This window comes from Mobula hypostoma, chromosome 20, assembly GCF_963921235.1.
Source record: "Mobula hypostoma chromosome 20, sMobHyp1.1, whole genome shotgun sequence".
In the NCBI taxonomy this organism is placed as follows: domain Eukaryota; kingdom Metazoa; phylum Chordata; class Chondrichthyes; order Myliobatiformes; family Myliobatidae; genus Mobula; species Mobula hypostoma.
The window spans coordinates 56,930,692-56,958,153 of NC_086116.1; the positions used below are offsets into that span (position 1 = coordinate 56,930,692).

Consider the following 27,462-nt stretch of genomic DNA (forward strand, 5'->3'; position numbering starts at 1 on the left):
GCCGAAGCATAAAGCCCTGATTCCAGTCAGCAGAGCTCTCTGGTGCATTGAGGCGCGCAGGCCTCCGAATCAGGACAAGGTTGTCATCGTCTTGGAGGACAACGAATCCATATTCAAAATCTTTTCATGTCTGGCGTCCAAAACATCCATAAAACTTGTTGATCTTAGTGGGACAGTTATAAACTAGCTAATAAAATAATAAAATAAGCAAGAGCCAGAATCTTCCAGACGAACCGCAGTTTTCCTCCTGTGACTGCAGGGCGGTTAAATTGCTAACGGTGAACGGTATTCGCTCATAATGAGCACAGATGCTGGAGATCCAGAGCAGCACTCACAAAATGCTGGAGGAGCTCGGCAGGTCAGGCAGAACGGGGAAGAATAAATAGTAACTACTGCGAAGCCTCTTCCGTGATGCCTACACTGAAGAAGTTTAAATCTTCTCTTCGACGGGAGTTCAGTGAAACCATCTCTCACTGCTCCCCATCTGTAATTTCTTCGGCTCCTCTCCCCCTCCCCCTCCCACTTTCAAATCTCTTTACTGACTCTTCCTTCAGTTAGTCTTGACGAAGGGTCTCGGCCCGAAACATCGACTGTACCTCTTCCTAGAGATGCTGCCTGGCCTGCTGCGTTCACCAGCAACTTTGATGTGTGTTGCTGGAATAAACAGTCGACGTGTCGGACCGGGATACTTCATCAGGAAACGATGGCAGTCACTTCAGGTCCTCATTAATTTTGCTTTCATTCATACATTGTCTTTGGCGTTTTTGCTACTCTCCCTATAGGACAATATTCTGTTTATTCTGCAAGAATTTTGCGCTAATGTTGCAGCCCCAGTGCGCACTCAGCGAAGCCGGAACACGAATACCCGGACTGTTGGAGTGTGCGGGCCTTTCACTCGGAGTACGGATATTCCCGACCAGGTTCACGGAAGGCCCAGGGGGTTCTCCCGATATAAATGAAAAATAACGTTATTTTAAATGTATATATAACATAACATTGAAAACGAACAAAAGCTGACTGGGACTTCTGTTCGGAATCAGCGCCTAATATTCAAATACCAAAATAATAAATTTTACTGATTTCCACCTGGTATTGAAAAGGGAAGTCACAGTGGTGGACACCGTTCCCAGACTCAACGCTGAGCTACTACGGAAGGGTCGGGGGTTGTGAGCTCCGGCCAGATCACCGTTTGTGATCAGTAAATGAAGATTCAAAGAAAAATGCAGATGACGGAAATTTGAGATAAAAACAAAAATTGCTGGAAACACTAAGCAGGTCAGGCAGACTCGGTGGAAAGAAACCCGTTTATTGTTTCTGCAGTTTCCGTGTTTATTTGTGACCTACAATCCTTGGGAGGAGATAAAATCTTTAGTCGGAATCTCCTCCCCTTCTACCAGTCTGAACTCCCCTGTGTTCTCCTATCAGCGTCTCCGTGACTGAATGTTAAAAGCAACAGGAGGACGAGACAGAAGACTAAGTTCACGCAGGAGCTGCCCGCGAGAGGATTACAGGACAGGTACGGCATCAAGCGCTGAATTTAATCCATGCCAAGTAACAAGCAATCTCGAAGTCACCTTGCGGTCAGTTCCCTTCTTCACTGTAATACCCAAGGAGAGACAGAGTGGTGACATTTTAACTGTCCCCAGTTACTCGATGAGCAACCTGGAGCGGTGGATGAACTGACATGGAAAGTTATTGTAAGGGATTCACAATTTTTATTTTTTTCTCTCTTAAGAAAGGCTTAGAATGTAATTGTTTTTTTCTGTCGAAGTGCGTGGGATGTATAACCTTCCAGTCTCTGCCCTGATCTGTCCGGAAAGCCGAGAGTTGGTGATTTCATTTTCTTAGAGCCGGTGCTTTCGCGTCCTTGATTTAATCAGAAGCGCGGATCGCCACAAACTTTATAATTGCATCAAAATCATCCATGGGATTTTGATTATCCGAGCATTTGGATAAATGGGGTGCAGTGGACGGAAATTTCGTGAACTCGAAACAGAATTTACTTTAAACGGGATTGTTATGGGAAGGTCCGTTCTCGTTGCGCGACTGATAGGATAAACACGTTCGTGAGGGGCAATGTCTGAAACATCGGACGGGATGAGAGAGGAACTACACATCCGAGTTTATTGATAGGATAAACACGTTAGTGAGGGGCAATGTCTGAAACATCGGACGGGATGAGAGAGGAACTTCACATCCGAGTTTATTGCTATATGCACAAGCGCATGGAAAAACTTATTTGCAACAGCATCCCAGGCGATTAGCGTCAGGTACACAACATTCATGAGAAAAAAACATAAATGAAACACAAATCATATACAACTTTTAACAAGAAATATCACAATAGAACAAAAGTCCATTGTCGATCCAAGTGTTAATGGTATTTCTAAACTGAGGTGATTGGCGTTGCGTAGGTTGGATCAAAGCCGAATGATGAAGGGAAGTAATTGTTCTTGAAACTGATGTTGTGGGACTTCAGGTTTCTGTACCTCCTGTCTATGGGAGCTGTAAAACGGTGGCAATTACCCAGATGATGGGATCTGTTGCTGAAAGATATTGCTTTCTTGAGAAAGCACCTCGTGCACATACTTCCAGTGGTGGAGAGAGTTGTGCCCATGATTGCGCTAACTTCTGTCACAAAGCTTAACGAACCTCCCTGGCATGTTAGTGTTAACTTTTCCACCGCAGATTATAAATTCACTTCCATCGAGGCTCAAGACCATGATCTTCCGTCCTAACCCAATCGTTTAACTATCAGATAGCCAGCCTCATGATTGTTTTTCCTATATTCCTGGATGACAAGTCTGATTAATGCTCTGTAGGACACCCTCCAGAGGTACACGATCCTCCGCTTCGATAAACGTTCCTCCACCTAAATCATTAACCCTTTTCTCTTTCCACAGATGCTATCGGAACTGCTGGGTTTTCCGAGCATGTTCAGGGTTTTCTTTCAGATTTAGACACTTGCATCTATTTTAATAGTTTAATTTAACTACCAGGACTTTTGGTTGCCGTTACATACCTGTGGTACAGATATAAAAGGCAGAATCAATTAACATCCCAAACCCCTTTCAAGATTGATGTATTCTTTCATTCTGCCACTGCCTGTAAGCAATTTATATGTTCTCCCTGTGACCACATGGATTTCCTCCTGATGCTCTGGTTTCCTCCCACATTCCAAAGGTGTGTAGGTTATAGTCAGTAAGTTGTGGACATGAATTGTTGACCTAGGAAGCATGGTGGCACTTGCCCGCTGCCCCCAGCACATCATTGGCCTGTGTTGGTTGTTGGTGCAAACAATGCATTTTACTGTATGTTTTGATGTACATGTAACAAATAAAGCTAATCTTATTTAAACATTATTTTAAAGTCTTTAGGTGACAATCACTCGATTCAATTCAACTCAATTCAATCACTCGATTGAGACAACACAGTATAAATGTACAATTTATAGCTTCTTGCACATATCACATGGGAAGATAATTACAGTAATATATGCAGATTTGACACTGAGTTGGAAATTAAGGTCAACGTTGAAACTTTGGTCAGAGAGGGGCGATCACATATTACTTGAAAAATAAGAACCCAAATGGACAAGAGGAACAGGGGACTGAAACACTAATAACTCATAACAAATCCAGAAAGGCAAACAGGTGCTGAAGCTCATTTAGATGCATAGAATTGGAATGCTATGGGAAACTTTTTAATGGAATCTTCCGCAAGACCATTAGCACAGGAAGATAACCTAAGGTGTGGCATTAATGAGGCATGGCTTCCTCAACTGCATACTCAAGTTTCAAGATTGTTTATTGTCATCCTTTTGTACATAAAGGAGAACAAAATGATCAGTATTCCGGATCTGATGCAGCATAAACACACAATAAGCATAACAATCACAATAAATAAAAGCAATACTATAAAATACAATGTACAAGTAGCTGTTACATCCATTGATTGTATGTATATAAAGTGATGCTCAATGATGTGTGTGTAGCGATGGTGCCGGTGAGGTGAGGTGCAAATCAGCCTGACGGTTTGGGGGAAGTAAATGTTTCTTAGTCTATTGATCCTGGTGTGGATGCTCTTCTCTGATGGAAATGGGACAAATAGTCCATGAGCAGGGTCAGTGAGACCTTCAATATATCTCTGATACTCATGATATAGTTGTCCTCCAGAACATAATACAGGTACTCATTATTCAGATCTTGTGCATATGAATTCACAGATGCTTCGATGTGGTGGCAAACTGCAGTAGTGATTCTCCAGATATCACCTAAAATGGAAGGCTGCTGTCATAAGGAGAGATTGGATAAGCTGCGTTTATTCCAACGTTCCCTCTTTTTTTTGGCAGCTCCACAGACCAACCATTGCTTGGAACAGGAAATTATTACATGACTGAAAACTGTGTCGTACTTTAATATGCATACTATGAATATTTAGAACAAAAATTTTAAAATCACATACGTTTGATTTTATTTATTAATTGAAGGGTATAGTGAAACACAATGCAACAAAGAAAATCTTTCATGTTTTGTAAACTTTTTCTTGTCTGTCCTTATTCAGCTGCATGGCAACCAAGGCTATGTGTGTGGGAGCATTGCAGTTACTGTGCGGCTGCACACCTGCGCAACTTAGAGGGAACAATGGTTTATTTTCATTGAAACTTTAGAGGCTGAGAAAGGTTAATAAAATTATGAAGGGTGTAGATAGATTATTTTCCCTAGGGCAAGGGAGTCTTGAATGAAATGACACAGATGGAGGAGAGTGGAGAGAAATTTAAAGAAGATCTGAGCAGTAACTTTTTCACATAGACGGTGATGGTTATGTGGAATGAGCTGCCTGGGGAGCTGGTGGAGGCAGATACAATTGCAATGTCACCAGATGTTTCAACAGGTACTTAGGTAGAGAAGGTGTGGACAGGCATGGAAGAGGTGGACTCATAGATCCCATTTCTGTACTGGAATAAGATCCTCTGACATTAACATGTGATCCAGTTTACATGCGTCATCAAGATTCACACACAATTTAGGCCAACGTTTGCAGTGCCCTGGTTACAAAATATTCACAGATTTCCATGGTATTGGTCCGAATGATAAGAAGGCGCACTGTTTTGAGGAGGATTCAAGTTCAAGTTCAAGTTTATGGTCATTCAACCATACACATGTATACTGCCAAACGAAACAATGTCCCTCCAGACCAAAAGACCAAGGTGCACAGCACAGTATACATAACTCATGCACATATCACATCAAGTAATATTACCACTAGTAAATTAACAGATAATAGCAACACAAGTTAAAAAGTAAATAGTATAATGTTGCTGGCACTTTCTACGTGATGAGACCTGGGTGGTAACAGGGAGTTCAGTAGTCTCATGGTCTGGGGGATAGAAGCTATTTCCCATCCGAACAGTTCTTGTCCTGATGCTGCAGTACCTCCTGCCTGATGGTGGGGGTTGGGGGGCGTTTGGGGTCAAAGACATCACTGCAACTTCATGAATGAAATTCCATCTCAGTAAATGTTTTCAGAGTTTTCCTTTCCAGTGCTTTGAAGATTGAATTTCACATTTCGAAAAGGCATAATACTTAGACCAGAGAACAGTACAGCACTGGATCAGCCATCTAGCCCATAAGGCTATAGAGTCAGGGTCAAGGTCCTTTCAGCCCATTCAGAGCATCCTTCCTGCTCGCCCCAGTTGCCTGCAGTCGGCCCACAGCCCTCCAAGCCCTCCCCCTCCATCTACCTATCCAAATGCCTCTTGAATGTTGCAACTGTACCCAGTTCAACCATTTCCTCTGGAACTCATTCCAGGTACCATCCGTGTAAGGAAGTTACTTCTCAGGTCTCTTTTAAATCTTTACTCTCCTATCTTGTCCCTGTGCCCACTAGTTTGGATTCCCCAATCCTGGGGAAAAGACTTAGACTGTCTACATATCCATATCCCTCATAATTTTATAAACTTCTTTGAGGTCACCCCTCATTCTCCTGGGCTCCAAGGAATAAAGATCCATCATGATTAACTTCTCCCTATAATTCAGACCCTGTCGTCCAGACAGCATCCTCGTAAATCTCTTCTGCACCCTGCCCAGCTTGACAATGTCTTTCCAATAACAGGATGACCAAAACAGTCTAAGAATGGTCTCATCAATGACTTAAAATAGCTGTAACATACAGTCTTTCCCCCATTACTGAAATAGTCATGAGTGGACTGTGAACCTAGAATACTGCTTTAATTTTTTTTTAGTCAATACAGTTGGAGATCTTTCCTTCATCCAATTGTCACATTACTCATTTGAAAGTTAAAGTATTTACACATAAGTTGTGACTTTTGTCTTCCTTGCAGAACGTGAATTAATAGTAGCAAATGAACATAACTGAAGTCTGTGAACATGAAGCAATGCCACGGAAAGGTATTTAAGTTTTCATTTTCAAAAGCAATGGAGAAATTAAAACAATTCCAATTTATTTCACCACAAAATTGGCTTTTTTTCAGCAGTTAGCCCAATAGTGAAAATACAGGTCTGGAAGAGAAGATGGTTTAAAATTTCAGCTGTGGACTTTCTGAATTGGGAGTGCCGCGGTTAGCACAATGCTGTTACAGCTTGGGGCATCAGAGTTCAGAACTCAATTCAGCGCCGTCTGTAAAGAGTTTTTACATTCGTCCCTTGACAATATGTGTTTCCTTCATCTGCTCTGGTTTTCTCCCACAGCTCAAAGCTGTACCGTTTAGTAGGTTGATTGGTCATTGTAAATTGTCCCGTGATTAGAGTTCGATAAGTGAATTGCTGGGCAGTGCAGATCGTAGGGGAAGGGCTTGTCCTGCACTCTATCTCTGAATAAATAAATAGAAAGTATAGAAATAAATAAGGTTGTTTTTATTTGGTTATTGACTGCAAAAATGATTGCACAGGCACTAAACTAGTATCTTCTTCTCTTCGGCTGTCCATCGATTTTCGATGATGACTGAGGCCTGGGCAAGGTTGTATGGAAGACCGGCAGTTGCCCATGTTGCAAGTCTCCCCTCTCCATGCCACCGATGTTATCCAAGGGAAGGGCACTAGGGCCGATACAGCTTAGCACCGGTGTCGTCACAGACCAATGTGTGGTTAAGTGCCTTGCTCAAGGACACAACACGCTGCCTCAGCTGAGGCTCGAACTAGCGACCTTCAGATCACTAGACCAATGCCTTAACCACTTGGCCACGTGCTAGTATCACTATTCCTGTTAACATATGTATGTTGTAATCTACAAACCACAATTTCAACATGCCCAAGGAGCAATATCCCCGAATAATGTGCATGAAGAACAAAGTGTAATTATGCCTGTGTTACTGCTACAGATGCTAGTATTCTTTGTCGATTGATTTAGTACATTGTCAGACTATTTATTGATGGGCTGTGTGATGGAATCTCTGATATGTTCTCCCATTTTGCATATGTTCTCCAGGGCCACATCGTTTGATCTCCTTAACACTCAGTAGGAGAATGCACCATATGGTACAGTTCTAACTATTGTCCTGGTTTGACATCTTGATGCTTATTAGGGAAAGTGAAGAGGTGATAAACAGGATCTACAGGGAGGTAGTCATCCCTAGACAACAGGGGTCAGAAATCTGGGTGACCATCAGGAGAGGGAAGGGAAATGCCTGGATAGTGGAGAGCACCCCTGTGGCTGCCCCCCTCAGCAACAAGTATCTCGTTTTGGATGCTGTTGAGGGAGATGACCTGACGGGATGGCCACGGTGACCGGGTCTCTGGCACTGAGCCTGGTGCTATTGTGCAGGAGGGAAGGAGGGAGAAGAGGAATGCGGTAGTCGTAGGGGATTCCAGAGTCAGGGAACAGACAGGAGATTCTGTGAGCCTGATAGAGATACCCGCATGGTGTGTTGCCTCCCAGGTGCCAGGGTACGGGATGTCTCGGATCGGGTCCAGAATATTCTGAAGGGAGAGGGCGAGCAGCCAGTTGTCTTGGTACATGTTGGTATCAATGACATAGATAGGAAAAGGGAGGAGGTTCTGAAGAGAGATTTCTGGGAGTTAGGAAGGAAGCTGAGAAGCAGGGCCTCCAGGGTAGTAATCTCAGCATTTCTACCTGTGCCACGTGCTAGCGAGGGCAAGAATAGTAGGATCAGGCAGATGAATGCGTGGCTGAGAGACTGGTGCAGGGGGCAAGGCTTCAGATTCTTGGATCATTGTGATCTCTTCTGGGGGAAGTATAACCTGTTCAAAATGGACAGGTTACACCTGAACCCGAAGGGGACCAATATCCTGGTGGGAAAGTTTAACAGAGCTGTTAGGGAGGGTTTAAACTAATTTGGCAGGGGGATGGGAACCAGAGTGATAGAGCGGAGGGGGGGAAAACAGAAATAAATCTAAGGTAGTGAGCAGTAAAGATGTCAGGAAGGACAGGCAGGTGATGGGGCAAATTTGCAGCCATTGGGATGAGTTGCAGTGCAATCAAAGCAAAAAGTACCAAATACTGGACTTAAAGTGTTATACTTAAAAGCACGCAGCATAAGGAATAAGGTGGATGATCTTGTAGTACAGCTACAGATTGGCAGGTATGATATTGTGGCCATCACTGAGACGTGGCTAAAGGATGTATGTCTCTGGGAGCTGAACGTCCAAGGATACATGGTGTATTGGAAGGATAGGAAGGTAGGCAGAGGGGGAGGCGTGGCTTTATTGGTAAGAAATGATATCAAAACATTAGAAAGAGGTGACATAGGATCGGAAGGTACAGAATCTTTATGGGTTGAGCTAAGAAATTGCAGGGGTAAAAGGACCCTGATGGCAGTTATATACAGGCCTCCTAACAGCTGCAGTGATGTGAACTACAAATTACAACAGGAAATAGAAAAGGCTTGTCAGAAGGGCAGTGTTATGATAATTGTGGGGGATTTTAACATGTGAGTGGATTGGGAAAATCAGGTCGGCACTGGATCTCAAGAGAGAGAATTTGTAGAATTTGTAGAACAACTTGTTGTTGAGCCCACTAGGAGATCAGCTGTACTGGATTGGGTATTGTGTAATGAACCAGAAGTGATTAGAGAGATTGAGGTGAAGGAACCCTTAGGAGGCAGTGAGCATAACATGATTGAGTTCACTGTGAAATTTGAGAAAGAGAAGCCGAAATCTGATGTGTCGGTATTTCAGTGGAGTAAAGGAGATTACAGTGGCATGAGAGAGGATCTGGCCAAAGTTGACTGGAAAGGGACACTAGCGGGAAGGACGGCAGAGCAGCAGTGGCTGGAGTTTATGTGAGAAGTGAGGAAGGTGCAAGACAGATATATTCCAAAAAAGAAGAAATTTTCAAATGGAAAAAAGATGCAACTGTGGCTGACAAGAGAAGTCAAAGCCAAAGTTAAAGCAAAGGAGAGGACATACAAGGAAGCAGAATTTAGTGGGAAGACAAAGGATTGGGAAGTTTTTAAAAGCTTACAAAAGGAAACTAAAAAGGTCATTAAGAGGGAAAAGATGAACTATGAAAGGAAGCTAGCAAATAATATCAAAGAGGATACTAAAAGCTTTTTCAAGTATATAAAGAGTAAAAGACAGGTGAGAGTAGATATAGGACCGATAGAAAATGATGCTGGAGAAATTGCAATGGGAGATGAGGAGATGGTGGAGGAACAGAATGAGTATTTTGCATCAGTCTTCACTGAGGAAGACATCAGCAGTATACTGGACCCTCAAGGGTAGCAGGGAAGAGAAGTGTGCGCAGTCATAATTACGACAGAGGAAGTACTCAGGAAGCTGAATAGTCTAAGCATAGATAAATCTCCCAGAGCAGATGGAATGCACCCTCGAGTTCTGAAGGAAGTAGCTGTGGAGATTGTGAAGGCATTAGCGATGATCTTTCAAAAGTCGATAGATTCTGGCATGGTTCCGGAGGACTGGAAGATTGCAAATGTCACTCAGCTATTTAAGAAGGCGGCAAGGAAGCAAAAAGGAAATTATTGACCTGATAAGGTCACCTATAGTGGTTGGAAAGTTGTTGGAGTCGATTGTCAAGGATGAGGTTACAAGATAGGCAGAACTCAGCATGGTTTCCTTAAAGGAAAATCCTGCCTGACAAACCTATTACAATTTTTTGAGGAAATTACAGGTAGGCTAGACAAGGGAGATGCAGTGGATGTTGTATATTTGGATTTTCAGAAGGCCTTTGACAAGGTGCCACACATGAGGCTGCTAAACAAGATAAGAGCCCATGGAATTACTGGAAAGTTACATACGTGGATAGAGCATTGGCTGATTGGCAGGAAACAGAGAGTGGGAATAAAAGGATTCTATTCTGGTTGGCTGCCAGTTACCAGTGGTGTTCCACAGGGGTCCGTGTTGGGGCCGCTTCTTTTTACGTTGTACATCAATGATTTGGATTCTGGAATAGATGGCTTTGTGGCTAAGTTTGCTGATGATACAAAGATAGGTGGAGGGGCCGGTAGTGCTGAGGAAACAGAGAGTCTGCAGAGAGACTTGGATAGATTGGAAGAATGGGCAAAGAAGTGGCAAATGAAATACAATGTTGGAAAGTGTATGGTTATGCACTTTGGTAGAAGAAATAAACGGGCAGACTATTATTTAAATGGGGAGAGAATTCAAAGTTCTGAGATGCAACGGGACTTGGGAGTCCTCGTGCAGGATACCCTTAAAGTTAACCTCCAGATTGAGTTGGTGGTGAAGAAGGCGAATGCAATGTTGGCATTCATTTCTAGAGGAATAGAGTGTAGGAGCAGGGATGTGATGTTGAGGCTCTATAAGGCACTGGTAAGTACTTCTTCTTGGAGTACTGTGTGCAGTTTTGGGCTCCTTATTTAAGAAAGGATGTGCTGATGTTGGAGAGGGTTCAGAGAAGATTCACTAGAATGATTCCGGGAATGAGAGGGTTAACATATGAGGAATGTTTGTCCACTCTTGGACTGTACTCCTTAGAGTTTAGAAGAATGAGGGAGGACCTCATAGAAACATTCCGAATGTTGAAAGGCATGGACAGAGTGGATGTGGCAAAGTTGCTTCCCATGGTGGGGGAGTCTAGTACGAGAGGGCATGACTTAAGGATTGAAGGGCACCCATTCAGAACAGAGATGTGAAGAAATTTTTTCAGCCAGAGGGTGGTGAATCTTTGGAATTTGTTGCTACGGGTGGCAGTGGAGATCAAGTCAATGGGTGTATTTAAGGCAGAGATTGATAGGTATCTGAGTAGCCAGGGCATCAAAGGTTAAGGTGAGAATTCGGGGGAGTGGGACTAAATGGGAGAATGGATCAGCTCATGTTAAAATGGCGGAGCACACTCAATGGGCCGAATGGCCAACTTCTGCTCCTTTGTCTTATGGTCTTATGGTCTTATGGTCATCTGGCCTACACTTACCCAGTGAGTCTTACCTGGAGCAATATAATTAACCTCAGCATCTTTATACTAAAGATGACTACAGGGTTTCTAAGCATCACTACTAGCTACACAAAATGTTGGAAAGACTCAGCTGATAAGGTAGTATCTATAGAGGGGAATAAACAGGTGACATTTCAGGCCAAGACCTATCATCAAGATTAGAAACATCAACTGTTTATTTCCCTGCATAGATGCCTGAACTGCTGGGTACCTCCAGCAATTTGTGTTTCTGTGTTGCTTAAGATCTCCAACGTCCGCAGAACCTCTTGTATTCCTGACTACTATCTGGACTCCCTTCGTGTAAAGTCTGTGAGAATTGTGGATGATGACAGCATCTTGTGTTCCCTGTTGTCTGCAGGTTGCCAGCTTTATCTAACCCTTGCTAAAGCCCAACTAAAAGCCCACCTGTCCCTGACATTTGATATTTCTTGGCTGAGAAATCTTGAACTTACAACATGAAGTCTGTTAGCAGGAAGTTTCTTACAGAGGCTGGACTCTGTTCTTCATAGGTTAGGTTTAGGAATTGCCCATTTATGCTCATTTATATTACACTACCTCTCCACTTGCAGGAGTCGGCTGTGTAAATCAACTGGGAGGCTTCTTTGTCAATGGACGACCTTTGCCCACATGTAAGCGGGAGAGGATCATAGAAATGGCAACAAACGGCATCAAGGCATGTGACATCTCCAGGATTTTACAGGTAATCCAGTTTTGCATTTCACTTACGTTTATCAGGGTACAGAACCTGGGGAAAAAATCCACCCATGGAGTTTTCTGGCTTTCAGTTCTGAGATCAAATGAACCAGTTGAAGCTTAACTATATTGATAGCTGAACCAGCTTCAGCTCGAAAAACCTTCCAGTTCAAGATTAAGAATAGTATCATCCTAGGTTATAAGAGATAGTGTCTACCTAAGACATGGACAAGCCTGAACTCACTGGTTCCTGGTTCCTGCTGAGAACTTGGTAACATTCTCCTGACTCTAATCTCTTGCCCTTCTAAGATTACTTCTATCTCCCCACTCATCTTTTCATTTCTACCAAAACCCCACTTCTGCTTTGATTACTTCCCCTATAATCTACAATGCCCTCAAAGTCAACATATAGAGAAACCACACAACACAAACTCCAACTGTGGCCATTCCCTTTCTAACACCGAGTTCACTGAACATGGCTGTTGACTTCTCTTGCTGACCCTGCTAAACTTAAATTCTTCAATCTAGATCCCAATTTGTTTCACTGACTCAGCTAAGCCCACCCCTATAACGTTCTCCAGCCTTATGTTTCAGGTCTTAATGCTCCAAACTCCTGACTTGCCTTTTCTGCATTGCCCCAACATCTCAGCCCTATTTACTGGCTCTCCCTTCCCATTTCCTCTTGTTCACATCTGAAAGCCTCCTCAGAACGTAACTGTTTGAACATAGTTTCTGCTAGTTCTCTCCCCTATCCCTGCCTGCCGGGCATCATCTGGTAATTACACCATCTTATGTTCCCTACTGAATTTAACATCTCCTCTTCATTCCAATACACACAAACTGCTGGAGGGACTCAGGAGGCCAGGCAGCCTCTATGGCAAAAAGCAAACATTCAACATTTCAGGCCAAGACCCTTCATCAGGACTTGTTTGTGATCTGCTCTCCATTGCAGGTCTCCAATGGTTGTGTGAGTAAGATCCTGGGACGATTTTACCAGACGGGCTCTGTGGGCCCAAAAGCCATTGGTGGGAGTAAACCACGCCTGTCAACCCCAGAGGTTGTGGCAAGGATTGCTCAGCTTAAGTGGAACAATCCGTCAATGTTTGCCTGGGAAATCCGCGGAAAGCTGCTGTCAGAGGGAATCTGCACCAAGGATAAAATTCCTAGTGTGAGTTTGCAATTTAATTCTATTGTCTAACAGTGAAATTCTGCCTTCAGATGAGGACCTGTGACTGGAAGATGGCGAGGAGAGCACCATTCCACCTCTGAAATGGTCAGAATCATAGAACTGTGGAATTTAATGGCGAAAAATGAAGTTCAATGTTCAAAGTAAATTTTATTAACAGAGCACATATATGTCACCACAACATCCCTGACATTTATTTTGCTGCGGGCATATTCAGCAAATCCATAGAATGGTAACTATAACAGGATCAATGAAAGATCAGCTGGAGTGCAGAGAACAACAAACTATGCAAATGTAAATGTAAATAAACAGCAATAATTAATAAGAACATGAGATAACAAGATAACGAGTGCTGTACTTAAAGTGAGATCATTGGTCATGGGAACATCTCAATGGATGGGCAAGTGAGTAGCTCACTGTAAACATCTCCTGTACTGTACCCGTCAGTTGTAAAGTCCCAAGTGATAGGCCCTCACACAGAAGCCCTGGATCGCCGGATGAATATGCTTATGATTGGATACAAACATTAGGAAATCCACCTTCCGCAGGTTGTGTAAGCTGACTTGCAACATATGGTGAAAGGTTGTCTATGGGGTTGAAGCACAACTGAACTGTTACAGCTGGGTGAACCGAACAGTGCTCAGCTCTGGAGATGTCTGACCCTTGCACATTTGATGCTGGACCCAGGTAGACCTGAATTACTGACAACACTTCTTTCCGGTGTGTAGGTATCACTTCTTTAACATGATCTTTTCACATTTATTGTGAAGAGGAAAGTTGCATTAGGAGCACAGCAACAGGACAGGGATTTCATCCCATCAAACATCTTCTACGTTATTATACGATCAAGGCTATTCTGTGTTTCACAGCACATCTCCTTGAAATCTCCACATAACAAAACGTTGGTTTCAAAATTCTCATTTGATAATGGTCTTTCGCAGAGGGAGCTCAGATTCCTACTTCATACTCTATTTCTTGATTTCACCCCTAAGTGACATAGATCCGCGGTCCCCAACCACCGGGCTGCGGGCCGGTACCGGCCGCAAAGCATGTGCTACTGGGCCGCGAGGAAACAATATGATTTAGTGATATGAAATGATATGAGTCAGCTACACCTTTCCTCATTCTCTGTCACGCATTGTTGAACTTGAACACCACCCCCCTGTTGGCTGGTCTGCAAGAACATTGTCAATATTAAACCGGACCATGTTGCAAAAACTGTTGGGGACCCCTGACATAGATAGAACATTATTTCCCTACCATCAGGAATGGCTCCTCCATCAAATTCCTTTATCAATTCAAAGACCTCAATGGGCTCACCTCTCAACTTTCTAAACTCAAGATAAAACATATTTTTACTATAATGCTTCTAACTCTGATATTGTTCTGGTGAATCTGCCAGCTTCTTCTCTGCGGTGATCAGAACTACATTCATTAGCCAGATGGAGTCTGGCCAGTCCCGCAGTCTGCCTTGCACAGCACTCTGGACCTTGTTTTCTATGTTAAAGGTGCCAAATAAATGCAGTCAAAGAGCAAATTTCGAAATGAAAACCTGCAAAACAATACACCTATACGTCTTTGCATCCACTGTTTTGAAAGCCCTGCTCACAATAGGCTCCCCAAAGAGTTCACAAGACTATATGTGCAGACAGTAATAAATTTTCTTTGCACCTTTTCTAGGTTTCATCAATTAATCGAGTTCTGCGCAATCTGCATTCTGACCTGCAGTTCTCTGCACCTGAGAGCTCAAGAAGCAGGAGAAGTTCAGAAGGTGGGACTGATACACCAGGAAACACTTAGTAAGACAGAAACGTTAACAGGAACCAAGGTCATGCGTGAATATTTGGGTCTAGTTCACTCAAGTCCTGGGTGTGGTGCCTTACTGCAACTCTAAATTTAAGATTTCAAACACTTTTTGTGTCTTACCTCTTCCTGTGTGCCTGTAATTTCACCCAGTCCCCTAATCTCCAAAACATCTAAATTCTGGCACCTTGTTGTTCCATCACTGATGGCCGCCTTCAGTTACCAATGCCCTAAACTATGTACTTCGTTCCCTGTCCCCTTTCCTCTGTGCTTCTTGCTTAAAGCTTCCCTCTTTGGCAAAGCTTTTGTCAAACTGTCCTAATCCTAATGCAGTTTGGCAAGTCTTTATGCTAATCTCCCCTGTGAGGCACATTGATATATTTCTGGCTACATGCAAATTGCTGGTACTAGAAAAACAGGAATAAATCCTTTGTCCACCATATTTGTGCTTAACGAAGTATCCAAGTAATTAACTGCCTAGCTAATGTCCATGGCCCTCCATTCTCTGCATATTCATGTTAAAAGGCTCTTAAACACCTCTGTGTATTTGCCTCCACCACCACCAGCCCGGCAGCACTTTCCAGGCACTCACCGATCTCTGTGTAAAAAACTTGACCTGTACATCCCCTCTGAACTTACCCCCTCTCACTTTAGACACTAATAGTGTACTGTCCCTTCACGTTTGAGCTCCTGAGGTCTAACATCTCCTGCTTGGCATATTAAACTCCATCTACCATTCCTCTCCAGGTGACCCTGAATTACAGGCTGTACAGAGCCTATCACTAAGTTACCATTGAACCTTGATTATAATTTAAGAAATTGAGAAGCTAAGGCAGAGGATCAAGCTAACATTGTTTCTCCATTATTTATCTTGTTCATCATTTGCTAAGGGCTGTTAGCTTTGTTGTCTCTTCCAGTAAGTTTTCACTTCATATTTCCACCACTTGTTGAATCAGGGAGATGCCAAATTAATCACTTAATGATCAGGACACTACCTTAAACGAACAACCCACCAGCTCCTTCTCGAGGCAGCTAGAGACAGTCTCTAAATACAGATTTTACCAGATTGGCCAAGTTCCCCATATAGATTCAAATACATCATATCGTACCTGGTAGTCCCTGCTGCTCAGCTGAAACATGTCTTCTACACCTTTTCATGTCATCACCTTGGCCCCTATTCTGAAAGCAAATGGATTAATTTTGAAAACTGCTAGTGTTGCAATTTCCACAGCATTTTGATGTCCAGAGTCCAGATTCCCAAAGCCTTTCTGTTAAACAGTGGCAACTCAAACCAATACCACTGCTGGTGACCACACTGGGAGTTATCCTTGTATGAAGTGCTCTCTGACCAAATCTGATAATAAGGTTCAAAAACGTCGAAGAAATGTATTCGATCCTGTATTAGCAACTAACAAAACATACAATCTTGAAGCAATGAAACTTATGAAACTAAAATGAGTGATATTAAATGTTCTTTAGTGGATTTAAGCAAAGTTAAGTGGTCAACACAAGATATGACACCTGAGGTTTCCCCAGCTCTAATCTAACCAGAAAAGAACATGAATACAGAACTTATTCCCTTTGCTTTTACCATGCCCCACCCATGTGACTAGCTACCATAATAAAGGCTCAACACAGAATACAATGCAGATTGAAAATGGATGCATGGCTCTTACAGAGTGCTTCCCAATGTCTCCCCTATGCTTAAGATTTTGACACATTATTATTGATTTCTCAGTGGAGGAAATAGCTTACTTGTACATACCTGTGCAAACTGTACCTACCTTATGATTATAACTGTTGCTTATATTTTGACACTCCCCCACAAGTGAAAAATTATTCAATGCATCTCCTAACGAGAGAATTAGAAGAGTTTTCGATCAACCTGAGAAAAACAGTGGTGGTTTCAGCTTAGCATCTTTTCAAAAAGGAGCCTTCCTGAAAAGGAATATCACCTCAAGTCTGCACAAAATATCAAGTAGGTTATATAAGAAATATAAGAACATAAGAAATAGGAGCAGGAGTAGGCCATCCGGCCCATCGAGCCTGCCCCGCCATGCAATAAGATTATGGCTGATCTGTCCGTAAACTCAGCTCCATCTACCTGCCTTTTCCCCATAACCCTTAATTCCCCTACCATGTAAAAATCTATCTAACTGTTTCTTAAATATATTTAGTGAATAAGCCTCAACTGCTTCCCTGGGCAGAGAATTCCACAGATTCACTGCTGTCTGGGAAAAACAGTTTCTGCTCATCTCCTTCCTAAATCTTCTCCCCTGAATCTTGAGGCAATGTTCCCTAGTTCTAGTCTCACTTACCAATGGAAACAACTTTCCTACTTCTATCTTATCTATCCCTTTCAAAATTTTGTATGTTTCTGTAAGATCCCCTCTCATTCTTCTGAACTCCAGAGAGTATAGTCCCAGGTGACTCAATTGCTCCTCATATGTTAACCCCTTCATCCCTGGAATCAACCTGGTGAACTTCATTTGCATGTACATCTGTGGTCGGTTCTGAGCCCAAAATTATCTATTCACCCTAAAGATGGCTTGTATGACACATATGAGAAGTAATGCTTGAAGGTAGTTTTCTGTGGTTGGTGTCAAGGAACTTTATACAAGAAAGACTGTGGGCTAGTATGTTAATTGGTCACAAAATTGCAATTGGGTGGCATGTGCTTGTTGGACCGGAAGGGCCTATTACCATGCTGTATGTCTGAGAGTGAAGAGCACCCCTGTGGCCGTCCCCACAATAATAAGTACTTCATTTTGAGTACTGTTTGGGGTGGGGGGGGGGTGCCTACCAGGGGGAGCAACAGTGCTGACTCTGGCCCTGTGGCTCAGAAGTGCAGAGAATGGAAGAGGATGGCAGCAGTAATAGAGGACTCTATAGTTCAGGGGACAGATAGGCAGTTCTATGGATGCCAAAAAGAAACAAGGATGGTAGTTTGCCTCCCAGGTGCCAGGGTCCGCAATGTTTCTGAATGCGTCCACAATATCCTGAAAAGGGAGGGTGAGCAGCCAGAAGTCGTGGTACATATTGGTACCAACAACATCGGTAGAAAAAGTCCTGGAAAAAGAATACAGGGAATTAGGAAGGAAGCTGAGAAGCAGGAACTCAGTATAGTAATCTCAGGATTGCTGCCTGTGCCATGTGACAGGGAGAATAGGAGTAGAATAAGGTGGCAGATAAATGTGTGGCTGAAGAATTGAAACGGGGGCAGAGATTCAGATTTCTGGATCATTGGGACCTCTTCTGGGCAGGTGTAACCTGTAAAAATAGGAAGGGTTGCTCTTGAATCCAAGGGGGACCAATATTCTTGCTGGAAGATTTACTAGAACTGTTAGGAGTGGTTTAAACCAATATGTCAGGGGGATGGGAACCAGGATGATAGAGCTGAGGATGAGACAGCAGGTTTACAAGTAGATGATCAGTGTAACATGAATGTAAGGAAGGACAAGCCAGTGATCGGGTACAATTGCAAGCAGAGCAAAGAGTTAAATTGTACTACAGAGGCAAAATCCAAAAGGGTGAAGAATGCAGGACTGAAGCTGCTGTATTTAAGTGTGCATGGCATTCGGAATAAGTTGGACGTACTCATGGCACAATTAGAGATTGGTCAGTATGACATTGTGGGCATCACTGACTTGAGGCTGAATAAAGGCCATAGTTGGGAGCTTAATGCCAAAGGATATACTTTGTATCAAAAGGACAGTCAGGAAGGCATAGGCGGTGGTGTGGCTCTGTTGGTAAGAGATGGAATTGCATCCTTAGAAAGAGGTGACATGAGTCAGAGACTGTTGAATCTTTGTGCGTGGAGTTAAGAAACTGCAAGGGGGGGAAAAGCCATTATGGGAAACATATATAGGCTTCCAAATAGTAGCCAAGATGTGGGGTTGTGATTGCAAAGGGAGCTGGGAAAGACATGTAGTAAGGGTAATGTCACAATTGTAATGGAGGACTTCAGTATGCAAGGGGATTGGGAAAATCAGGTTGATGTCAGATTGCAAGAGAGGGAATTTATTAAATCAGAATCAGAATCAGGTTTATTATCACCGGCATGTGACGTGAAATTTATTAACTTAGCAGCAGCAGTTCAATGCAATACATAATATAGAAAAAAACAAGTAAGTCAATTACAATATACATATATTGTATAGATTTTTTTAAATGCGCAAAAATCAGAAATAGTGTATGTTAAAAAAAGTCAGGCAGTGTCCAAGGGTTCATTTAGGAATTGGGATGGCAAGGGGAAGAAGCTGTTCCTGAATTGCTGAGTGTGTGCCTTCAGGCTTCTGTATCTCCTACCTGATGGTAAAACTGAGAGAAAGGCATGCCCTGGGTGCGAGAGGTCCTTAATAATGGACGCTGCCTTTCTGAGACACCGCTCCCTAAAGATGTCCTGGGTACTTTGTAGGCTAGTGCCCAAGATGGAGCTGATTAGATTTACAACCCTCTGCAGCTTCTTTTGGTCCTGTGCAGTAGCCCCTCCATACCAGACAGTGATGCAGCCTGTCAGAATGCTCTCCACGGTACAACTATAGAAGTTTTTGAGTGTATTTGTTGACATGCCAAATCTCCTCAAACTCCTGATAACGTATAGCCACTTGTCTTGCCTTCTGTATAACTACATTGATATGTTGGGACCAAGTTAGATCCTCAGAGATCTTGACACCCAGGAACTTGAAAATGCTCACTCTCTCCACTTCTGATCCCTCTGTGAGGATTGGTATGTGTTCCTTTGTCTCACCCTTCCTGAAATCCACAATCAGCTCTTTCATTTTACTGACATTGAGTGCCAGGTTGTTGCTGTGGCACCATTCCACTAGTTGGCATATCTCACTCCTGTACGCCCTCTTGTCATCACCTGAGATTCTACCAACAATGGTTGTATTGTCAGCAAATTTATAGATGGTATTTGAGCTGTGCCTAGCCACACAGTCATGTGTATATAGAGAGTAGAGCAGTGGGCTAAGCACACACCCCCGAGGTGTGTCAGCGTTGATTGTCAGTAAGGAGGATATGTTATCACCAATATGTACAGATTGTGGTCTTCCGGTTAGGAAGTCGAGGATCCAATTGCAGAGGGAGGTACAGAGGCCCAGGGTCTGCAACTTCTCAATCAGGATTGTGGGGATGATGGTATTAAATGCTGAGCTATAGTCAATGAACAGCATCCTGATGTAAGTGTTTGTGTTGTCCAGGTGGTCTAAAGCCGTGTGAAGAGCCATTGAGATTGTGTCTCAAAAAGATGGCTTTTTAGAGCAGCTTGTGGTTGAGCCTACTGGGGGAAGGCTATCTTAGATTGGGTGTTGTGCGATAACCCAGATCTTATTAGGAAATTTAATGTAAAGGAATGCTTCGGGTTTGATTCGAAGAAGGAGTCTGAGAGTCTGAGTGGGAGTGCTGAGAAAGAGATTTTTGAAATTTTCATTATTTTTTTTCTCCAACGGCTTTCTGAGAGGCGGGACTGCGCAGGCGTGTGACGTCGGGCAGTGCAGCGCGGCAGATTTAAAAGGAACAAAGCCTCATAGAGCGGGCAGCGTAGTTTGCGGGTGGCGGAGTGAGCCGGGAGCAGAGTGAAGACTTAAGGGCTTTGGCTCACCGGGTTTAGGCGGAAGCGGGCGAGGCGAGGAAGGTTTGACATTCATTTTCTGTTGCTATTTGAGGAGAGGGGCATTATGACTGTGAGGGCAGTTTGCTGTTCTCGGTGTCGGATGTGGGAGGCCCTGGAGTCTCCAAGCCTCCCGGACGTCTACATCTGCGCCAAGTGCATCGAGATGCAGCTCCTAAGGGACCGCGTTACGGAACTGGAGCTGCAGCTCGATGACCTTCGTCTGGTCAGGGAGAGCGAGGAGGTGATAGAGAGGAGTGGAAGGCAGGTGGTCACGCCGGGGCCACGGGAGGCAGACAAGTGGGTCACGGTTAGGAGGGGGAAGGGGAAAAGTCAGGTGATGGGGAGTACCCCGGTGGCTGTGCCCCTTAACAACAGGTACTCCTGTTTGAGTACTGTTGGGGGGGACAGCTTACCCGGGGGAAGCGACAGTGGCCGTGCCTCCGGCAGAAGGGTAGGGCAAGGAAGAGGAGGGCAGTTGTGATAGGGGACTCGATAGTAAGGGGGTCAGATAGGCGATTCTGTGGACGCAGTCCAGAGACCAGGATGGGAGTTTGCCTCCCTGGTGCCAGGGTCCGGGATATTTCTGATCATGTCCAAGATATCCTGAAGTGGGAGGGTGAGGAGCCAGAGGTCGTGGTACATATAGGTACCAATGACATAGGTAGGAAAAGGGATGAGGTCCTGAAAGGAGAATATAGGGAGCTAGGAAGGGAGTTGAGAAAAAGGACCGCAAAGGTAGTAATCTCGGGATTACTGCCTGTGCCACGCGACAGTGAGAGTAGGAATGCGATGAGGTGGAGGATAAATGCGTGGCTGAGGGATTGGAGCAGGGGGCAGGGATTCAAGTTTTTGGATCATTGGGACCTCTTTTGGCGCAGGCGTGACCTGTACAAAAAGGACGGGTTACACTTGAATCCTAGGGGGACCAATATCCTGGCAGGGAGATTAGCGGGGGCTACTGAGGTGACTTTAAACTAGAATGGTTGGGGGGTGGGAATCAAATTAAAGAGGCTAGGCGTGAGGAGGTTAGTTCACAACAGAGGGATGGGAACCAGTGCAGAGAGACAGAGGGGTGTAAAGTGAGCGTAGAAGCAAAAAGTACAAAGGAGAAAAGTAAAAGTGGCAGGCCGACAAATCCAGGGCAAGCATTAAAAAGGGCCACTTTTCAACATAATTGTACAAGGGCTAAGAGAGTTGTAAAAGAGCGCCTGAAGGCTTTATGTGTCAATGCAAGGAGCATTCGTAATAAGGTGGATGAATTGAAAGTGCAGATTGTTATTAATGATTATGATATAGTTGGGATCACAGAGACATGGCTCCAGGGTGACCAGGGATGGGAGCTCAACGTTCAGGGATATTCAATATTCAGGAGGGACAGACATGAAGGAAGGGGAGGTGGGGTGGCGTTGCTGGTTAAAGAAGAGATTAACGCAATAGAAAGGAAGGACATAAGCCGGGAAGATGTGGAATCGATATGGGTAGAGCTGCATAACACTAAGGGGCAGAAGACGCTGGTGGGAGTTGTGTACAGGCCACCTAACAGTAGTAGTGAGGTTGGAGATGGTATTAAACAGGAAATTAGAAATGTGTACAATAAAGGAACAGCAGTTATAATGGGTGACTTCAATCTACATGTAGACTGGGTGAACCAAATTGGTAAAGGTGCTGAGGAAGAGGATTTCTTGGAATGTATGCGGGATGGTTTTTTGAACCAACATGTCGAGGAACCAACTAGAGAGCAGGCTATTCTGGACTGGGTTTTGAGCAATGAGGAAGGGTTAATTAGCGATCTTGTCGTGAGAAGCCCCTTGGGTAAGAGTGACCATAATATGGTGGAATTCTTCATTAATATGGAGAGTGACATAGTTAATTCAGAAACAAAGGTTCTGAACTTAAAGAGGGGTAACTTTGAAGGTATGAGACGTGAATTAGCTAAGATAGACTGGCAAATGACACTTAAAGGATTGACGGTGGATATGCAATGGCAAGCATTTAAAGGTTGCATGGATGAACTACAACAATTGTTCATCCCAGTTTGGCAAAAGAATAAATCAAGGAAGGTAGTGCACCCGTGGCTGACAAGAGAAATTAGGGATAGTATCAATTCCAAAGAAGAACCATACAAATTAGCCAGAGAAAGTGGCTCACCTGAGGACTGGGAGAAATTCAGAGTTCAGCAGAGGAGGACAAAGGGCTTAATTAGGAAGGGGAAAAAAGATTATGAGAGAAAACTGGCAGGGAACATAAAAACAGACTGTAAAAGCTTTTATAGATATGTAAAAAGGAAAAGACTGGTAAAGACAAATGTAGGTCCCCTGCAGACAGAAACAGGTGAATTGATTATGGGGAGCAAGGACATGGCAGACCAATTGAATAATTACTTTGGTTCTGTCTTCACTAAGGAGGACATAAATAATCTTCCAGAAATAGTAAGGGACAGAGGGTCCAGTGAGATGGAGGAACTGAGTGAAATACATGTTAGTAGGGAAGTGGTGTTAGGTAAATTGAAGGGATTGAAGGCAGATAAATCCCCAGGGCCAGATGGTCTGCATCCTAGAGTGCTTAAGGAAGTAGCCCAAGAAATAGTGGATGCATTAGTGATAATTTTTCAGAACTCGTTAGATTCTGGACTAGTTCCTGAGGATTGGAGGGTGGCTAATGTAACCCCACTTTTTAAAAAAGGAGGGAGAGAGAAACCGGGGAATTATAGACCGGTTAGCCTAACGTCGGTGGTGGGGAAACTGCTGGAGTCAGTTATCAAGGATGTGATAACAGCACATTTGGAAAGCGGTGAAATGATCGGACAAAGTCAGCATGGATTTGTGAAAGGAAAATCATGTCTGACGAATCTCGTAGAATTTTTTGAGGATGTAACTAGTAGAGTGGATAGGGGAGAACCAGTGGATGTGGTATATTTGGATTTTCAAAAGGCTTTTGACAAGGTCCCACACAGGAGATTAGTGTGCAAACTTAAAGCACACGGTATTGGGGGTAAGGTATTGGTGTGGGTGGAGAATCGGTTAGCAGACAGGAAGCAAAGAGTGGGAATAAACGGGACCTTTTCAGAATGGCAGGCGGTGACTAGTGGGGTACCGCAAGGCTCAGTGCTGGGACCCCAGTTGTTTACAATATATATTAATGACTTGGATGAGGGAATTAAATGCAGCATCTCCAAGTTTGCGGATGACACGAAGCTGGGTGGCAGTGTTAGCTGTGAGGAGGATGCTAAGAGGATGCAGGGTGACTTGGATAGGTTGGGTGAGTGGGCAAATTCATGGCAGATGCAATTTAATGTGGATAAATGTGAAGTTATCCACTTTGGTGGCAAAAATAGGAAAACAGATTATTATCTGAATGGTGGCCGATTAGGAAAAGGGGAGGTGCAACGAGACCTGGGTGTCATTATACACCAGTCATTGAAAGTGGGCATGCGGGTACAGCAGGCGGTGAAAAAGGCGAATGGTATGCTGGCATTTATAGCAAGAGGATTCGAGTACAGGAGCAGGGAGGTACTACTGCAGTTGTACAAGGCCTTGGTGAGACCACACCTGGAGTATTGTGTGCAGTTTTGGTCCCCTAATCTGAGGAAAGACATCTTTGCCATAGAGGGAGTACAAAGAAGGTTCACCAGATTGATTCCTGGGATGGCAGGACTTTCATATGAAGAAAGACTGGATGAACTGGGCTTGTACTCGTTGGAATTTAGAAGATTGAGGGGGGATCTGATTGAAACGTATAAGATCCTAAAGGGATTGGACAGGCTAGATGCAGGAAGATTGTTCCCGATGTTGGGGAAATCCAGAACGAGGGGTCACAGTTTGAGGATAGAGGGGAAGCCTTTTAGGACCGAGATTAGGAAAAACTTCTTCACACAGAGAGTGGTGAATCTGTGGAATTCTCTGCCACAGCAAGCTGTTGAGGCCAGTTCATTGGCTATGTTTAAGAGGGAGTTAGATATGGCCCTTGTGGCTACAGGGGTCAAGGGGTATGGAGGGAAGGCTGGGGCGGGGTTCTGAGTTGGATGATCAGCCATGATCATAATAAATGGCGGTGCAGGCTCGAAGGGCCGAATGGCCTACTCCTGCACCTATTTTCTATGTTTCTATGTTTCTATGAACCCTTAGGAGGCAGTGATCATGATATGATTGAATTCATACTGTAATTTGAGAAGGAGAAGCATAAGTCATGTGTATCTGTATCACAATGGAATGAAGGGAATTACAAGGGCATGATAGAGGAGCTTGCCCAGGTGGATTGGAGGAGGATACTGGCAGGGACGACGTCAGAGCAGAGATGGCGAAGTTTCTGGGAATAGTTCACAAGCTGCAGGATATGCTCCACAGAAGTTCTCAAATGGCAGGGGTAGGCAAAGGAAGGTAAAAAAGACTGTGTAAAAACCAAGAAAGGGCATATAATGTAGCAAAAGTGAGTGGGAAATTGGATGATTAGGAACCTTTTAAACTCCAACAAAAGGCAATTAAAAAGCAATAAGAAGGGAAAAGATGAAATATGAGGACAGACTAGCCAATAATATAAAGCAAAATACCAACTTTTTCAGGTATATAAAGAATAAAAGAGAAGTGAGAGTTGATAATGGACCACTGGAAAATGGTGCTGGTGCGGTAGCAATGGGGGACAAGGAAATGGCAGATGAACTTAATGGGGCATCTATCTTCACTGTGGAAGAGACTAAAGAGACTAGAACTGTGTCAGAGGTCCATAACTGTCAGGGAGCAGGAGTGAGTGTCATTGCTATTACAAAGGAAAAAGTGCTAGTCAAACTCAAAGGTCTTAAAGTGGATAAGTCACCTGGACCAGATGGACTACGTCCCAGAGTCCTGAAAGAGGTTGCTGAAGAGATAATGGATGCATTTGTTATGATCCTTCAAGAATCACTTGATTCTGGCATGGTCCCGGAGGACTGGAAAAAAAAAGGAAATTATAAGCCAGTTAGCCTAACCTCAGTGGTTGGGAAAATATTGGAGTCTATTATTAAGGATGAGGTTTCTGGGTACTTGGAGACTAATAATAAAATAAGTCAAAGTCAGTATGGTTTCTGTAAAGGGAAATCTTGCCTGACAAACCTGTTAGAGTTCTTCGAGAAAGTATCAAGCAGGGGAAAGGCAGTAGATATCACTTACTTGGATTTTCAGAATGCATTTGATAAGGTGCCACACATGGGGTTACTTAATAAGGTTACGTTCTATGGCATTACAGGAAAGATACTGACATGGATAGAGGAATGGCTGACAGGTAGGAGGCAGCAGGGAATAAAAGGGGCCTTTTCTGGTTGGCTGCCGATTACTAGTGGTGTTCCTCAGGGGTCAGTATTGGGACCGCTACTTATCACATTGTTTGTCAATGATTTGGATAATGGAATTGATGGCTTTGTGGCAAAGTCTGCAGTTGATACAAAGATGGGTGGAAAGGTAGGTAGTGCTGAGGAAGCAATGCAATTTTAGCAGGACTTAGACAAATTAGAAAAATGGGCAAAAAAAGTGGCAGATGGAATACAGTGTTGGGAAATGTATAATAATCCATTTTGGTAAAATGAACAATAGTGTGGACTTTTATCTAAATCGCAAGAAGGTTCAAACATCAGAGGTGCACAGGGACTTAGGAATCATCATGCTAGACTCCCAGAAGGTTAATTTACAGGTTGAGTCTGTGGTAAAGAAGACAAATGCAATGTTGGCACTTATTTCAAGGGGAATAGAATATAAAAACAAGGAGATAATGCTGAGGCTTTATAAGACACTAGTCAGGCTGCACTTGGAGTATTGTCAACAGTTTTGGGCTCCATATCTCAGAAAGGTTGTGTTGTCATTGGAGAGAGTCCAGAGGAGGCTCACAAGGATGATTCTGGGAATGAAGGGGTTAACATATGAGGAGCATTTGGCAGCTTTGGGCCTATACTCACTGGAATTTAGAAGAATGCGGGGGGGGGGGGTGGTATCTAATTGAAACCTGCCAAGTGTTGAAAGGACTAGATCGAGTGGCTGAGGAGAGGATGTGTCCTATGATGGGGGTATCCAGAACTCGAGGGCACAGCCTCAAAATTGAGGAGCAACCCTTTAGAACAGAGGTAAGGAGGAATTTTTTTTAGCCAGAGAGTAATGAATCTGACCGTGGTGGAGGCCAAGTCCGTGTGTATATTTAAGGGGGAAGTTGATAGTTTTCTGGTTGGTCAGGGCATCAAAGGGTATGGCGAGAAGGCAGGGGTATGGGGTTGATGAGATCCGGGATCAGCCATGATGGAATGGCTGAATGGCCTAATTCTGCTCCTATGTTTTATGGTTTATGGTCTTATGGTACCTCTAAATGAATAAAAAGCATAGAGAGAACTTTGCTCTGTATCAACCAAGGACGATATTATCTTTGATTTCGCTGGATACCAGATGCATCATTGCTTTTATTGGAGAGCTGACTCATTTTGTATTCCATTGTCTCAGATTATGGAGAGCGTGAAGTGACTCAAGATCCAAACATCTTGGTATCTGACCTTGCCAAGGATGCTCAGCCAAATTGTCCACAAAAGAATCGAACTGTTTTCACACAAGAACAAACCGAAGTGTTGGAGAAAGGTATGGGTTCCTGATAGATCAGACAGGCCAACAGCAAGCTGCTGGTCAAAGTCCCATAGCTTATAAATGATAGGATCTGAACTTACATGGCACTCTTTACATCCTCAGAGCATCTTCACGGGTGTTAAAAATTAAAGTATAAAAGTCAATGTGTACACAGTGGAATCCCAAAAAAACAATGGACAAGCAAA

At 43.6% G+C, this 27,462-nt stretch overlaps 1 protein-coding gene across 1 annotated transcript; it reads left to right on the top strand.

Moving 5' to 3' along the window:
* Positions 1 to 696: 696 nt before the first annotated feature.
* Positions 697 to 19,532, top strand: pax4 (paired box 4; the record flags this gene model as incomplete). Its single annotated transcript, XM_063072188.1, is given in 6 exon segments — positions 697 to 719; positions 6,344 to 6,410; positions 11,958 to 12,088; positions 13,034 to 13,249; positions 14,948 to 14,991; positions 19,493 to 19,532. Coding segments are annotated over 5 exon segments (477 nt in total), but the record flags the coding sequence as incomplete, so codon positions are not given.
* Positions 19,533 to 27,462: the final 7,930 nt, after the last annotated feature.